The 17,874-nt window shown below is 40.0% G+C and overlaps 2 protein-coding genes across 2 annotated transcripts in view; both read right to left on the minus strand.

The window, feature by feature from the left end:
• The window catches only part of trim33 (tripartite motif containing 33), a 34,093-nt gene extending 27,021 nt beyond the window's left edge, over positions 1 to 7,072 (minus strand). The window contains exon 1 of the mRNA XM_042707603.1: positions 6,404 to 7,072. Coding sequence (XP_042563537.1) covers positions 6,404 to 6,974 — 571 coding nt within the window. The 5' untranslated portion in view covers positions 6,975 to 7,072. The remainder of the gene's footprint in view (positions 1 to 6,403) is intronic.
• Positions 7,073 to 14,510: 7,438 nt separating this feature from the next.
• Positions 14,511 to 17,754, minus strand: bcas2 (BCAS2 pre-mRNA processing factor). Its single transcript, XM_012815664.3, has 7 exons — positions 17,595 to 17,754; positions 17,116 to 17,208; positions 16,907 to 16,977; positions 16,588 to 16,749; positions 16,179 to 16,229; positions 16,011 to 16,091; positions 14,511 to 15,164 (listed from the first exon to the last, which is right to left on the minus strand). The coding sequence occupies exons 1-7, from the start codon at positions 17,685 to 17,687 to the stop codon at positions 15,038 to 15,040; spliced, it is 678 nt and encodes a 225-aa protein (XP_012671118.1). The 5' UTR covers positions 17,688 to 17,754; the 3' UTR covers positions 14,511 to 15,037.
• Between the last annotated feature and the right edge of the window lie 120 nt (positions 17,755 to 17,874).

Here is a 17,874-nt window from a genome sequence, read left to right on the forward strand (position 1 = left end):
TGGTGGACCCAGAGACACTAACACAAACGCTGGGCTCAGTAGATCATCTACATGCAACTGATGCTACATCTCCAACCCTGCAGTGGGGGCACCCCAGGACCCTGTCAGCAGTCAGAGAAGAGGGTTGCGGTACAGCTCTGGCTCACTGGCTCCGTGGGAGATCCTACAGGCACACACCACAGCTAAAATGGTAGTTTGAAGCTTTTCAGTGAAGCGCAAAACTTTCTAATAGCACTACACATTGATTCCAGTCGTTCATCCAGGAATTTGAGCCAGCGTGACGATTTTGACCACAAAAGTTTGTAACGTTTCTTCCCATCTCAGTTTCTATTTTTGTAGCTATTAATATAGTAATGTTTATGGTGGTGCCGTCAATCGATTAAAAATGTTTCACTGTGATTAATCTTTTTTTTTTTTAAAGACTGAATCATATGATAATAGATATTTAAAAGTAAATTATAGAATTAATGTAGAATCAACACAAAGGAAGTATGTTTAAATTCAAATTCAAGCATCTTTTTAACTATGAACACAGATTCTCTACAGTTTTCCAATAAAACCATCAAGGCCATCAAAACTAACGATCAGCTTGAAAGGCATAATTGTTATATTTGTAAAAAGAAGGTGTGAAAGGATTTTGAAACGGAGATCGAGATGCAGCGGAGAAGCAGACAAGAGAGACAGACTATTATGGAGGGAGATACATTGGAGGGAGTTAGCAACTAGGTCAGCCGGTCGGCAGTTAGAACATGGTGTGCAGCCCATTGGATTAGTTGTAAATTGAAGCGCTCAATAAACTTGCAAGCTTGTGAATTAGACAAATCTTCGTGTCAAGTGTTTGTTTGGACACCCCCAGATATTTGAACCATGATATGCACCAACAGAAAACATAACAAAACCAGGCAGCTCTGTTTATGGCATGTGTTTTTTACACATTATATAATTCAAATTATATCATTAACATGTAGAATGCAGTCAATGAGCAGTGACTTGCTACAAAGTAAAACTAGGTACCCTGACCAAAAAACACACCTCTTCCATCCAAAGGTTGTATTGGGGAGACAATCAGGAAAAAAACTTCAAGGCAGAAAAGGCGTCTGAAATAGCAGCATACTTTTCTCACATACAATTGCAGTGTCAAGGTTGAAGGTCAGCTTAAGTTCATGGCCTTCTTACGCAAGATAACTGTGACATAGTGAAGTTCAGGGGGATCTCTCTTCTAACAGTATGCAACTGTAGGTACCATGTAGCCATGTAGCATATTTGGTTTGACCTGACTGTGATACAGCCTACTATTCCTATACAATAATACACACTTTCCATACAAACATGCATAAAATATATATTTTTTTTTATCAAGAAAATGCTGAAACATAGGTGCATTTTATGTTTTTATGTCCTATTTACTTGATAATGGTGCCTGCCTAAATAGCATTCCATAGACCTACTGTATCCGCTTGAACTGACTTCACACTGACATCCACATTCCATCATATAGGCCTACTGCTTTCACATGCAGATCGACCTTGTACTTTTCTTAGGAAGTTGGCTGACATAAAAAATCTCTAATAAGGGACCGAATCCAACTCGTAGTTCACACATGGAAGAAGTCAACAGTGACCCTCGTCTGAAAGTTATTCTCATTCTCAGCAGTATGCTGGGGAAGGAGATGGCCAACTGCCTCACATACAGCGAGAGTACTTCACCACTATCTCGGCTGCCTAGCTTCATTTTGTATGAGCAACAAAGGTTGGTTAAAATGCCAAGAGGGCAGAAACAAGCGTTTCTACAAATGCATCAATCATCAATCATCATTTTCAGAAATCATTGGTGTTATGCTTAATGCCGCCTATCTATGACATTGTCATCTTCTTCAGATTTCACAGCACCAGGTTTGTTGCTGAACAGGTGCTCTGTTTGCATATGGACGGGAACATCAAAATGTTTAAGCATAAGCCTATATATCCAAACGTATAGCTACATTTCCCCCTTAAAGCCTGCCTATACGTTCTCTCATGTTAACGCTCATCTTGCTTAAAGTATTCTAATTCTAACGTTGCTAAATCTGTGAAAAGGTAAAAAAAACGTACCCTACATTATGCACTATATTATGGAAAGAGGTTCATAACAACTCTTTTTTTATTGCAGTTCAAAAGCTCATTATGAAAAAAGAAAATAATAATAGCAGTGCCCAGTGTGGCAAACCCTGGGCCTCCGTGAGATTTAAGCCTACGGGGCACAATTTGATTTCTTTTATTTCTGCTTTGCATGTGCTTCATTTCCATGCAAGCGGTCACTCTTACTATCAGTGGAAACAGTTAGCCCTCATTTTACTGGTAGCTGTGACCACAGCTATCTCTGTTCTCTGCAGGTGGAGTCTGGGCAGCAGCCTCCCAAGAAAGACTCTAATGATATGGGTCTGGCAGTGGGGTTCCAACTGATGTCAAGCACCATATACTTAACAAGGATGCACCCCGTAGATCTATGTTGTGCAAGCTGTTCCTTCAAATTAAAAAGCAGACCGGTTTCTTTCAATATGGACACGCCATGTGATGCAGCCTACTCTTCTTACACAGTAATATACATTTCCCGAAACAAACATGCATAAAATATTTTTATGCTAAAACATATGACCAATATGATATGACAAAAACATCAAAAGGCAAGCTTACCTACCTAAAAGCAAAACCTACCAAAAAACCCTGCAAAGACCACTAGCTAGCAGCCAAATTGTAAAAAGGTGGCAAATAGTTGCATAGTTTGCTTTATAATCAGAGATGATTACAATATCATCAGATATCATCTCAGAGAGGTGCACTAGACAACCGTCAAATGCTTAACAAAAAACCACAGGAACCACCCCAACAGGAAAACAACTCAGGCTACCACTGGAGTAAAATCATGCATGTTTGCATTTCTATACTTTGGGCCCAGTACCAATGAGCCTGGAGTCAGTACTGCTCTTTCACTCACCCTACAGCGTTCATCTGAGAGAGAAGTATCTAAGCATGTAGGCCACTCGTTTAATACAAGCTCTGAATGAGCACATCTGAGAAAGGAAAAGATGCCAAAAAAAACTTGTCATCTTTTAAATGCACAGAAATGCAACTAGAGGGACAGTGTCTTTTTCTGTCTCTGTGGGCACAACTCGGCAACACACTGTGACACAGGATGCCCTCAATCACTCTGCATCACATGAGCTGTTATACTTGGTTATTATTTATTCATCCGAATATAACCATGAGAGCAGCGGAATGGGATTTTACATACAGGTCAACCAGGCCTTAACCACCAAGGCAGGTGTAGCACTAACCTTTTCATTATTATTAGGTCAAAGTCTGTTAACATCTACCTCTACAACCTTTTTTAGGACATCAGCAGTTTGCAGACAGAAATCATTTACAGCTTTGTCACTGTCAGAAATGAAAAATAGATATCAGTAATGAGGATTAACCTATAAGTAACAACTACCACCTGAAAATAACGTTTAATATAACCTACCTCATACTTTTCTTCTCAACAAACCCTTCATGAACTTTTGAATGTTTCATAACTCAACAATATGACGCCAGCCATGTTAACTATATATCCCAGGCAGCATTGCAAAGGGGGGGGGGGGGGGGGTTGTGCTCACAGATGTTGTAATTTGCCAGGGCTTCATAGACTCCAATTTGATATAACGTAGTTAAAACATAATGATGCACACAATTATTCAAGTGCTTCACTATAACTGCACACTATTGTTGTCTTCTAATTCAATGTGCAGAGTACACCATGTGAGCAAAGATTATGCAGCAGGAAACTCAATATCGGTAGGCCTATAACATGTTGCATGTAATAAAAATCAAATGTCAAGACAGACTGACATAATCCAATCAAATTTGGTGCAGTCTCAACTATCCATATTGGAAATGAACTGATCATAAGTCAAATACTGGGGCACATTGAAAGAGTATCTAATGGCACAGTAAGCTTTGGTCAGCAGATCTACTCGAATTAACCATCAGTGACCCCACACCCTAAAGTATCTACGCAGCACGCTGGTAGAATGAGATCTTTTCTCATGATGAGCAAAAAGTTTAGAAATATATTTCTCATAACTATGACATATAGGTCATAATTCCATTGTTTTTATTTTGTGAATACAATGCGTGTCCGTAGAAAGCTCCACAGTTCTTTTGTGCATATGATTGCATAGCAAAGTCTGTTGTTGTGGTTGTGGTGAAGGGAATCATAACAAGTGTGGTTTCCTTTGAGTGTGGGCAAGAAAAGAATACATGAGTAGGTGTGAACAATACAACAACATTAAATTCTGAAGTAAAAAGTTCAACATTCAAGCTACTCACAAAGAATTAGGGCTAACCAGCTGATGTGATGTCCAAAATACATATTGCAAGACGATTGACTATTAATGTTTGCATATTTCGAATACCTGGCAGGGCTTGCTAAATCACTAGCCTGATGTCCCAGGACAATCAAGTTTTCCTGTCTGGCTACTAAAATGTAACAACTCCCTGTCTGATGGGCTATCAAAAATGATCCCCTGAGGTAAATAAAATTCTATCCAATATTCGCCTTTTCTGCTCTTGTGACTTCTGGCGATTAGGAGGAAATTATGGTTTGTTGGTAGGAAGTTAACACGTTAATCAGAAAGGTACTCGTTAGGTTTTGTTTGTCCTTTGCCACACCAGCATTCCACGTAAAGTAGTGCACCAGAAAATCTGAGATCAATACTGTTTTGCGCACATAAAGGACAAACGTGTATATCTCATAACATAAAATGTACACCACAACACAATATGAAGGCTACAGGCAACAGTTTTTCGAAAGACAAGGTGGAGAGACGACCAGGGTCTGGTATGTGTGTATGTTTGAAAATGTTAATTCTTAAAATACTGGAACATTAGCCTACACAATGCATGCATATCAGAAACGTCCAAGTTCAACTAGCTAATGTTAGAAAGCTAAAGATATCATAGGCTAGATTTAACGTTACAAGCCTAGTCCATGGCAACCCTACCCAGCTCAATTAAAGGAAAACTTTGGAATTTTCAACCTGGGCCTTATTTTTAGATCTTTTGGGTCCAACCAAGCTTTTACTAAGGACAATCAACAATCAAAATCTGTCCACTATTGAGTTAGAACGCTATAACAGGCAACTGCAAAAAGGCTATGCAATGTTATCCCATGGGGCTTGCATCCACATTTTTTCAGCCACTGACAAGCTCAAAATGTAATTATAAGTGTCTGACCCCATGGAAAGGATGCCTACAGAGATAGACCTGTGTCTGTTTACCCCAATAATAGTAAAGAAACAAAAACGTAAACTACAGAAACAGTTTGCCAGTCATAGCATTTGCCGATTATAGCTTATAGTGAGATGCATAATAATATGTATGATGATTGTAAATGTATACATTTACATTTAAAAAAAAAAAAAAAAACATGTATTGCTTTCTTCAATATATGTACCTACGGGTCACGGTTGTGTTTTTTTCTGTCACTTTTACATTCCCCTCAATCATTTTTTGCCAAACTATTGCCAGAAAAAGCAACAATATCTCTGAAAAAGAAAATTCCCACCATAACCCTTAGGGGGCATAGGGTCAAGGTGGGGATTTTTTTTCAGAGATATTTTTGCGTTTTCTGGCAAAATTATATTTCTTTTTTGAACTAGCCATTTCGGGCAACCGAAGTCTGAAGAGAGCCTGCCAAAAAGGCTACCGGGTATTTAGAAATGTTGCGAGCCCTGCCTGGACCTGATGACACTAACGTTACACTGCACATGCCATGTGTAATATTAACGTTACATTCAAAGATCTCCAACATCTAATCCCAAAGAGTGCTATCAGTTTTAGACTCCTTGGTATGTGTTAGCTAAAGTTAACCATATCACACATTTCTGTCACTATGCTAGCTAAACTAGATACCCACACTAGTAAGCCCAAATGCAACCAAACTCGTGATCGCCAGGTAACATTAGTGACAGTTACCATTACACTGGAGGTTGATTTTTCTCGTATTAAACATCGCATCACGCAACACAGGTTTAGAATAGAATTAGCAAGAAAAACTAGCTAGACAACTAACTTGGACTGTCATGCCGTCATAAGCACTTGACAAGCGCCTGATGACTAGCGTAGGAACACGTTATTTCAAACAACCAGTGAAGATCCACCTAGCAAACTAACCTGTTTGACGCGAACTGGCATCAACTGCGCAGTTAACAGCCTCCCACTTGTAGACAAAGTAATTATTTGGCTTGTTTCAAGATGACCGTTGTGAGCTAACGTTAACTAACTAGCTGAGGCTGTTACTGGGTAAAGGTTAGCCTGAGTTAGCTGCCAATTTATCGAGAATTCTCCTCATAACCAGATCATCCCTCTCGGGATATTTAACTCACCAATATGTGTGTCCTGTCCATGTGGTCCGGGGACTTGAACTGTAATTTGTCTCTCGGGTTGAGGAATGCATTTTAAACAAAATGAATGCAGACATGGTAAGAGTTTGGGTTCACAGTCTCGATTCTGTAGACTTTGTTTACACACAGCGCACGTATCCAGTAGGTTTAACGGGGCTGCAGGGGTGGCTGCGGCTGTAACGTTAGCTGATGGAGAGGGCGACGTTTCGGCTGAAACTGCGGGCGAGTTGACGGTGTTATCACCAGAAGCTGGTGGCACCGTGGACACAGAATTGGAGTTGCCATTTGGACTAGTCCGGCTGCTGCCTTCTCCTCCACCTCCTGCGTCGCTGCTAACGTTAACGTTACTCCCGTCGCTGCCTCCACCAGTGGGTGTCGGCACCTGAGATACATTATCTTGGGATTGCCCGTCCACCTCTTCATTTGATATAGGTTCTATAACAATCACGCCATCGGTATCTTTAGCTGTGGGGATTCCACTGTCTTCCCCCTGTACCACTATATCCATAGCAGTGCAGTTCTCCGTATCCCCTTCGCCTTTGTTATCCGCCATCTTCCTTCCTCTTTGAACCGGTTGACGTTGTACGCACTCTCAAACCTCGGTTGGACTGACGTCACGACGCAACTATCGCCAAAATGGAGAAGGTGGTGTCGGCTGGATCGCCCATTAGACATAGGAAGTATTTCTACAAATTCATAATGTCAATGGCTCGACACAAATTGTAATGTGCCCTATTTGTCACATCCATGTAAAATATTTAGTCACCTACATTGGGAATGGTATTTACAAAAACAAATACACCAGATGCTCTTTGAATTTTAATCCCATCATAGGAAAGGTATAGAATTTTCTTTCTATGGCTTTAAGAGAGATTTTCCCCTTAGAGTAAGAATTTTTTAACCAAAACAAATGGCTTATTCCTACTTACCTGTGCAGCCTTATGGCCATTGATAACACATTTTATAATTTTGTATGGAACAGAACAGAACACACTGTTAGAAAATCAATTTTAATTTATGGAGTTAGAATAGGTTCAAAATTAACAAATACATGTTACACAATTCACAAATGTATTTTGTGATTCACAGATACATTTCACATTATTCACAAATGTATTTCCAGATTCACAAATGTCAGTTACATTTATTCACAGGCTAACAAACGTGCATTTACGAATCTCTTGCTATTTGTGAACTTCCCTGCATTTATTTGTGGATTTTTGACACTTTCCTGACGCCGCTTGATCTAAGAATCTTTAATAGGGGGAGAACTTCCGATCTCGGAACTTCCAGGTTTCCTTGGGAGCACTCGCGAGGTAGTCCAAAATGAATGGGGGCCGAATACGTTTAGGGTCAAAATTCTCATTTTAATAGAGTATACATATTTTCCTGGGAATTTTGTCTGTTTTAGACACATCATACCATACAAATAAGAACAGCACAGCTTTGTATTTTTTTAAGGCTGTTGTTTAGGTTGAAAGACAGATTTAGTGGTGCTGGTGACATCACTCATTGTGAACCACTTTACAGCATGCCCTAGCCCACTGAGCTCAAGTCCAGTCGTATTCGACATTTTCAACTACGATCGGTATACCCGGAAGTAATACTAATTAATGATTGGTTAATTTACTCACCTGACCAAAAATTGACAATTGCATTAGCATGGGGATATGCATCTCTGTTTCACAGGAGCGTTGTTGTGTGTGTGAGCGTGAGCTAACCGTACACAGTAGTTCAAGAGCTAGCTAGCTAGTTGGCTTGTGTAAGCTACTGTTATCTAACCTAACCCTGGTAAAAAACAATCGATTATCTGTGTTTGTGATGTGTAATCTCAATCCTTTACGTTATTTACCGCTAGCTCCGAAATTGCTCCACCACAATTGTAATTCAGGTACTATTAATGTTGAACAGCAGCACAATTTTAAACAACATTGAAACCAGGCAATTGACACTGTTACTCAATGAAAAAGTAAAGGTCCTGGTATTAACCAATCAATAATTAATATGACTTCCGTGGAAACGGATCATGTCTCCATTCCGGTCAGGTAACTGGTATTAACCAATCATTAATTAGTATTACTTACAAGGCCTTCCACCGAAGACACACGCTATGTCTACTACCGCGCACTTTACGAAGTACACTGCAATACAGTGCGTACTAGCACACTAAGCACTTACATCTGTAGTGCGTTCTGTCGCTGATTAGTGTTGTCTCAAATGGAACACTTTTTACCCAAAAATCTGTGCGCCAGCTTCCTCCGGCCAACTGGAAATTTTAAACAAAGATGGCGGACCAAACTCCGCTGACAGCCGTGTTTTGTATGTAAATGTACATCTTTTGGCGTTTTCTCGCTTAGATTTTTTAAACTTACAGAGAAATAGACACTGTACTATCAGATAACACAGTTATTGTAATCAGCAATAATGGTTGAAGTGATTTGCGAGGCGTCAGTCAGCCAACTTTCCAAACTGAAAAGCTGCCGGAAAGGGCTCCTCCTCTTCTGCACGTAACCAAGATGGTGCACGTTTAGGGCGAGTAAGTCCATCGTTTCATACTGCATTTTTTTACCGTTTGCAGTGCGCCATCCGGGTACTTTCAGTGCCCTGAATTCTGCTGGTTCTGTCAGTGTGAACGCCCTAAGCACTGAAAGTCAGTCTTTGAAGTGCACAAGTGTGCGGTAGTAGACATAGCCACACTCAAAATAGACCAGTATTTGCCACTATTTACGTTAGCCAGAAAGAGAAGCTCTTGTACCATAGTGAGAATTTAATGTCCATCTTTGGGAATCTCAGCGATTGAGTTGGACTAACATGACACTTTGAAAAAAGGCTTTACATCAAGATAACACTATTTGGCGTTTAACTAGTTGAATGTTTACTCTATTCAAGGGTTGACTTGACCTAACTGTAATAGTATCAATCATCGTTCAATTATTTCAAAGGGCACCTTGAAACCCTACCCTATTAAGCATTTTTCTATGCTAATTCATGATTTCTGTAGGTCCTCTGGTGCCCTGGCATTGTCTGTTTATGTATGTTCTATACATTTATTTCCTGCTGTTTGTTAATGAAAAGAAGAAGAGACTGGCTGCAGTCATGTGCACATTCTAAGCACAGATACAGGCATGATAGGATGACTGCCAGTTGTAGTTAGGACAAGTTAAGATAAGATAGGAGGTCTGAGATAAGATAGGACCCATGCCGCCTGCTTCAAGTCCTCCACCATCATCCCCGTCCCCAAAAAAACAAAGATCACTGGACTCAATGATTACAGACCCGTCGCCCTGACCTCTGTGGTGATGAAGGCATTTGAGCGCCGTGTGCTGTTCCACCTCAAAGCCATCACTGACCCTCTCCTGGACCCCCTGCAGTTTGCCTACAGAGCCAACAGGTCTGTAGACGATACAGTAAACATGGCCCTTCACTTCATCCTCCAGTACCTGGACTCCTCAGGAACCTACGCCAGGATCCTGTTTCTGTGCTGATTCATGATTTCTGTAGGTCCTCCGGTGCCCTGGCATGGTCTGTTTATGTATGTTCTATACATTTATTTCCTGCTGTTTGTTAATGAAAAGAAGCATGACTGCAGTTATGTGTACATTCTAAGCACAGACACAGGCATGATAGGATGACTGCCAATTGAAAAATCGAATTTTGTAGTAGGATAAGTTAAGATAAGATAGGAGGTCTGAGATAGGACTCATGAGTTTGGGAATTGCTTCTGTAATAGGTAGATATTATTTTGTCCTATCTTTGAAACTTAAATTAAGATATGACAAGCAGTTTTTCTGTAATGAGGCTAAACCATATGGACTACGCGTGTAGCCGTACCATAGACATAGGAGGACCTAATTACACCATACCATCATTATACAAACCAGAGAATGCAATCTATTCATTGCAGGTAATGTTTATTATATTAGAATACCTTCAACTGAATTGTGCAGATTACAAGTACACAGTCGAGGAAATGCCATTTGCATGAATTGTATTTTTCCAGTTTTGTATTTTACGAGACTAAGTCAACAAGAGCTAGATAGGCTTTGTAAGTACCAAAAAAGGGTGGGATGCATGGGAGGCACTTAATCAGCGTCCAGCCTAGAGCGAGGGTGAGTGTGTTGGGGTGGCCCTTAACCAGCGTCCTGCCAAAAGGGAGGGAGAGTGTGTGTAGGGTACCTTTCCAGCTGAAAGGGAGGATGAGGATATGGGGCAACTTTCCAGCGTCTAACCACAAGGGGGTGTGAGGGTTTGAGGGTGCGGGACACTTAACCAGAGTCCAGCCTACACTTGGTTGGCTCTTTTACTTCTCCTGTGAAGATCCCCAGGTTGCTGTGGACTCGCTGCGCAGGCAGGTGAAGGTCCTTTAAAAGGTTGGGCTCCTCCTTTGACAAAAAAAGAATACCTGAGGCTGGGTTTGCCCTATAACATCAGTTGTATTCCATTACCATACATGAGTAACAACAAAGGAGAGTGTTTTGTGCTTGTGTGGTTAGATAGATGGATGGTGTCGGCGGGGAAAACGCATTTCATAAGGAATGCGTATTGAAACCGGATATCGTCACTTTACTCCGGTCTCTGGTTGGATAAAACTTGTCAACAGAAATGGACATGGACCTTTGATTTATTCTTTAGGAACCATGCCGATGCCTGACTTTTAATGTTGTGTGACGTTGTTGAAGTTCAAGTTCAACATTAATAGCGATTGAATTACCCTTGTGTCGTGTAATCGCTAGCGGTAAATAAACGTTAATAACTTGAATGACTGATTAAGGATATACGTTACACATCACAAACACACGTAATCGATGGGTTTTGGGGGAAATGAGGTAATTGGTTAGCTTAAATTGCAGTATCTTAGGCGAGCTGATTGACCTGGCTAGCTATAGCGGAATTAACAGTGCTAGCTTTGTGTTTGGTCATATAGCTTTGTAAAAGTTCGGTTAACAAGTCACTTGTGTGTTTAGTTGTATGACTTCGTAAAAGTTCGGTTAACAAGTCAATTGAGCATTAAGCCACCTGACTATAATGGGTCTATTCATATCAGCATGCTGACGTTATACTTATTAGCAGCGAGGCTAGCTAGCTACTATGTGTTCCAATGGATTGTTGGTCTAAGCGTTAGCTTCAGTTAAGACCTCTGCAACATTCGTGTACCACATGAACAACTAACCGAGTCAATGTAGACATATAAAAAGTTGTGTAGATAGCTTTATTCACATAAGCCATATAACTTCACAAAAATAATAATAATTTAAAGAAAACCGATCGTTTGCATATCAGGCGATCAACACAACTTCTCAACTAAAAAGTAAAGGTCCTAATCAAACGGAGTTAAGTGACGACTTCCGGTTTCAATACGCAGATGCGTTTTCCCCGCCGACAGATGGATACTTTATTAATCCTGAGGGAAATTTAGGTAAACATGTCGCGGACCCCCTGCAATGCCGTCGCGGACCACCAGGGGGCCACGGACCCCTGGTTGAAAACCCCTGGTCTAGGTCACAATGGATAGACCTAGTAATACTACTAATCACTTACTCAAAAGACTGAGTCTATTAAATAACACATTTTATAACAATTAGGATCTATTCGTCTAACTGGAAATTCCCAGTTTATGTTGAGTGAGTTTGAGTATGTGTTTTTCTCTTTCCCCATCTGGAGTCATGGTGTGCCGCAAGGCGCAGTTTTGGACACTTTTTAATTGTTACCCCAGGATCAGATCTTTCACAAACATAACATATATTTTTAGCAGGTGATGATACGGTATCCTTTAGGTAAGCCAACAGGTTAGATAAGCCTTTGACTGTTGTAATGAGTGATGTAACAAATCACACGTTCGAAACTTTCCACAGCTTAACTCCGATTAGGCCCCAAAAACAATTTGTCTCACTGCACTGGTTGCCCATTGTTGTGAGAAATGTACCAGACTCGAGCCAAGATATCAGTCTGGATCCTTTTTATGCACCAACACATAAACCTGAGCAAGTCCTGGGACTCAACTAAACTTACACTTTCATTTCCATCCTTTTTATACCCCCTGGGAGCTCCTCCTGCTTGGTCTTGGCTTCGGCCCCTTCTATTTTTTTATAGACCCACTTGTCTGGAAAGCAGCCCACCTACAGTCTATCGAAAGATAACGGAGTCAAGGTCGGGCCAGCAGAGCCTCAGCCCATCCCCATGAGCCCAGCAGGAGACCCACCTGGACGGGTCAAGGACGGGCCACTTTTGGAAAGCCCACGGCCTTTTGCTCTTCTGATGACACTGATTTTATTATGCTTCACACATAATTTGTGCATAATGTAAACTATTTTCAGTGTCTTAATCATTATTGTTTTATCAGACTACCATATTGGATATACAAAAGTATGATGTGATTAATTAACTAATCTTCATCCTTGATTTTTGATATTATTTTAATCACTCACGTTTTCCACTACACCATCTGTTTCAGAATTACCATTAAAATGGAACTAATAACTTTTAATGCATTTATGACCAAGGACAAAAAAGGGGGGATATGTGTTTTCCTGGCTGATCCTATACCCTACCCTGACCTCTTTCCAACTATCTAAAATGTTCTATCGCCACTGTTAAACCCCATTTAAAAATGCATTTCTAACAGTTCATTTCACTTTTCATTTGCATATCACTTTATTGTTATAACCTTGATATTAGTTTATAGTTTGGTTGTATCTATTGTTCTTTATATGATACTGTTGCTTTTTCTTTCTTTTTTTTTAAACTTTTGTTCATCTATTTCATTTTTATTCCTATTAATTGTTGTTTAGAGGACAGCCTAGCTATGAAATAATAAGTGGTCCCTTTTGAGATTATGAAATGAAGAAGACTTTGAGTCAAAGAAGGAGGAAGAGTCCTCTGCTCTACTCTATATGACTCTTGTGAACTGTCTGTAAAATATACACCACATTGTCTAATTAGCTACCATCTGCCTAAAAGCATGACAAACACTTAAGGAACAGGACACTTCAGACAGAAGTGCTTCATCAACCGTTCAAGGAAATTGCTTATGGGGCTCTGCGGAAATGTTTAAAGCATAACATTATCTCCAGGAGGATCTAAATCACCAAGTGCGAATAGATTTTCATTCAGTTTTCTGGTGTCGTTATTTACAACTGATGGCATGGTTGCTTTGTCCCCTATCAAAAAAAAGTTATAAATTACTTTAGGCCATGTGATTTCTATGGTATGGTTAAGATATTTGAATGCACTGCTTCCTTATGTGATGGCCTAGTCAAAGGCTTACCTTGTATCTTTCACATGTTTGTGAATTGAGTAATGGTCTCAGCATTTGTGCATGTCTAAGCACAGCTGGTGTAATTTAAGCTAAAAGTCTTTATTTGTTAAGCTGTGTTATATATACTACAAGAATCTCGTAACGTTTGTCTGGCTATTCTCCAGCTGGATAGAAGTGATTCAGTTAAGGGATCACACGTATTTGCGTGTTTTCTGATACAGCAGGTGTACATTTGAGTTGTTTTGCACAAATGCTTCTGTATATCACAAGACCATTGCTTGTAGTCTTCTAAAATGTATTCTTTCTTTTTTCTTCTACAGCACTTTGGTCAGCATGAGCTGTTTTTAAATGTGCTTTATAAATAAATTTGACTTGACAATTGTGTGAGCTGCACATTTTTCATTTCTTTAGTTCACTCGTGTGAAACAGAAAAAACTCAATTATAGCACCTCCTAGTGGCCAATTTTAAGGCAAATTACCAAAGCAGGACAGAATTTGTATGGTACTACATCAGTTCCTAATATTCTTTAAATTATAGGTGTAAGTAAACAAACCAATCCAAATCTAAGAACTGAAGCAACATATACTTTCCCAACCACAATGGATCATCACTCTTATCAAGTTATACTCACAGCCCTGAATGACACATTAAAAGGTAGACAGCCAGAAAACTACAGTAAGGGATTTTGAATTTGAACATTCTCCAAAATAATGAACCCAATTTCAAAATGCCAAATGGACTAAGTGCATAGATAACAAGTTGAACAGCCTGTCTGAAGGATGAAATCACAAAATGTGGATAAGAACCGCCACGACAGCTATGCCTCAAGGTGGTAGAATACAAGCCAGGTCAACCGACGTCACACTTTTATTGCAATGATGTATAAAATAAAACTATTCCACTTACTTAAAAAAAAGAATGAAAATTGTTTTTTTTTCTGTACAAGAGACAAAGCAGTGACATTTATGGTTAATTATTACACCCACCGATTGTGACAATTTGAGAGTTACCATTTACAACACTAATTGTAAAAAAAAAAAAAAAATGTTCGGTGAAGGTCCCTTGCAAATATCCACAAGCCATAAGCTTCAGCTTTGCCTCACAAAACGTCTGGATAATCAGTACTGTCTTCAGTAGACAACAAAATGATTTAGAAAGACTGGACACTATTTTGTACAGGGACCCCCTACAAACATGCTCTGAATGAAAAAACAATCTTGACCAAGTTTAGTCAGCTTCAAATAGAAAAAGGTCCAGCTCTGTCCTTCCTGTGCTCCAGAGGTGAGTATGTACTCTGCTGATGGCCATCCCAGTGAACATGCCAGCCTCTAGATCCTCCAGTCGAAAATGCTTCCCGGTTCTAGTAGTCCTGGCGAATATTCTCCTTGTTCTCGTCTCCCTGCTGTTGTTTAAGCTGCCCCACCTCATTTTCCAGCTGCACGATGGCCCGTTCAATCTCGTAGTTTTTGCTCACCAAAGACACCCAACTGTGTGATCAAGACAAAAAAACATTTAGTCACCGGCAGACTTTTTGAATGCTGGTTATTCAGCAGGGCTGTGTCTCTCGTTGTCTCATTTACTTTTACAGACTGCTCAGTGTGTAACTAGTGAGGTTACAATGCACCAGGCTACAGTTCAACCTACTGAAAACACAAGCTTTTTATGTTTAACAGAATCTATTAAGCAACACTATGGTTCCGACTGAGCTAAAGATTTAAAATCCTTTTTACTTTCTACGCCCCACTAGCTGAGGCTGGGCGTTAATGGTCAATTACTGCTCCCACAGACAGGCGGGAAGTTAGAGACCAGGCAGAAGGGTTTTATTACTTTTATCATGATTCTGTAACGAGACTATAGTAATCCAAGAAGCCTATTGGAACATCAGGTTCTGATATGATGTCGATAAATGTCCTATATCTGCATTATTTTCCTTCTTACTCCATGCATTGCTCTTGCTGCTTGTTTTTATTGATTTTATGTAAAGCACTTTGAACTGCAACTCTTGTATGAAATGTGCTATATAAATAAAGTCTTACTTACTTACTAACACATGAGCGTTTAGACTTTGTGTGGTGTATGGGCGACAGTGGTACAGGAGGTAGAGAAGTCGTTTAGTAATCAGAAGGTTGCTAGTTCGATTCCCTGTCGAAGCGTCCTTGAGCAAGACACTGAACCCCTAATTGCTCCTGATGTGCAGTGTGCCATCAGTGTAAAATGTAAAATGTGTATACATTGTAAGTCGCACATATGTAAGTCGCTTTGGATAAAAGCGTCTGCTAAATGACTAAATGTAAATGTAATGTAAATGTATGTATTTAATAGGGAAAACTCACTTTGACTCCAGTTCTCGGAGTTTACCACCTCCAGCAAGCTGGTCATTCTTTCTTTGCCAGTTGAGATCCTGAACCTGTTTTCTGTGAGGATCAGAAACACAAACTATTGTGGTGACAAAAACTATCCACAAATTAAATAAGAGGTAAAACTGAAGATAAAACTCTTACCTTAATTTCTGTAACTCCTTTTGAGCCGTTTCAATCATAAAGGCCAGGTTACTATAAATGCAAAAGTCAAAGTGTTTTATTTATCAAGTACACCGTATAACACAAGGTCATTCTGAACAATTAAATTCTTAGGACACAACGCAGCAACAACAACAACAACAACAAAAATCTTAGATTGTTAAAGGTCACACAAAGGAATCAATGAGGGATTTAACACAGTCATGCCTCCAAGCTCAAGGAACGATACAGAGGGCTAAAAGGTAAAACGAAGAAACTCAATTTATTCAGTGCACAGACTATCTCTGGAACCTTGTAATGGTGTAACAAAACACAAAGGAGACACATGGATTCTTCGAGAGGAGGAACGTAAAGACAGGTCATGGTCAAAGGTTAAAAGCTAGGCACTCACTCATTATAAGCTTTCCAGGCATTAGTTCCATACTGTCCCATGAGATCTAAATTCTCAATACGAACAGCCTGATGCTCGAGCTGGGCCATGGAGTTATTGACACACTCTTGCCAAGCAGTGATGTCATTCTTCTGTCCAGATGAAGGAGCTGGGAGTTCATATCTGTGAAGGTGCACCAAGGAAGTCCATAAAAGGTCAATCAATCACAACAAGAACCGGGGGAAAATATTTGAATGCAATGTTTTCTGTTGTCAATAGAAATAAACTGGACTAAATTCATCTTTTCTGTTGATACTGGCAGGTGTTTTTTCTCAGCTACCTTTTCATGCTTAACAGTTCCATGGGCTGACGTGCTGCAAGTCTCTCAAACTCATTCCGCATTATCTCTGTCTGCACAAAAAATTATGTGATGCAAGATTGTATTAATGAGACAGGTTGTATAAATTGAATTCATAGGAGAGGTGCGGAAATCATGTAGAACTTTAGCACTGCAAAAGTCTAATTACCGCTCGTTTTAGCAGTACTTACTTCGAAAGTAGCAAAATCAGGGGTTGGCAGGTAGCTCAAGTAGTTTTTGGTGGGTCGGTATCTTCTCGTCTCCTCTTCCACCAAGGCAGCAGCCTAACATTAAGATGTATATGTTAGTTAACCTACCTGTAACATCGCCAATACAAAATAGGCAGCACAGTAAGTAGACCAAAAACATGTATCTGCTAGCCAGCTCCGTAACGTTAAGGCAATGATAATACGCGAAGAAAGCTGCCAGTCTTTTGAGAATAGATATAAACTAATATCTGTATTACCGCCATCACGCCACATATAACAAATACATCATCAAACAGAAACACGATTATCAAATGCATCTAATAACACTGAACGTTAGCACTGCCCAGGCTCTGTGAGATGCTAACCAACGCATGGAACTATTGTGGAACTATTTTTAGCGGGACTTTTGTGTTTTTTTCGAGGTAAAGGGAAGTGGGACAAAGCATCTCATGGACACTTACCGCCTCTCTGATTCCAGCACCATCGTATCCCTGATCAAAATAAGGCAAAGCATCTACAAACACTTCCCCAGCCACAGCAAACGTTCCAGCCATTTTCAAGACGAACGTAACATTCCAGTGCGCACGCGCAATTCCTTCTTCAAGTATGATGTTTGTAGGAGAGCAACCCCCTGATTGCCCCCTATTGTACTGGAAGAGAAATGGCACATAATACATAATGTTTGTAATCTATTCTAGATCTACAGCAAAATCCACCTACAATCTATAGTATGGGAGTGAC

This window comes from Clupea harengus, chromosome 4, assembly GCF_900700415.2.
Source record: "Clupea harengus chromosome 4, Ch_v2.0.2, whole genome shotgun sequence".
NCBI classification, from domain to species: Eukaryota; Metazoa; Chordata; class Actinopteri; order Clupeiformes; family Clupeidae; genus Clupea; species Clupea harengus.

What these genes read in the sequence shown, in the direction of transcription:
- bcas2 (XM_012815664.3), bottom strand. Translation starts at nt 17,687, where the DNA reads ATGGCTGGAACGTTTGCTGTGGCTGGGGAAGTGTTTGTAGATGCTTTG. An exon ending in GAACTGTTAAGCATGAAAAG is followed by an intron (nt 16,750 to 16,906) that starts GTAGCTGAGAAA and finishes GCACCTTCACAG; the next exon opens with ATATGAACTCCCAGCTCCTT. An exon ending in CTCCGAGAACTGGAGTCAAA is followed by an intron (nt 15,165 to 16,010) that starts GTGAGTTTTCCC and finishes TTGATCACACAG; the next exon opens with TTGGGTGTCTTTGGTGAGCA.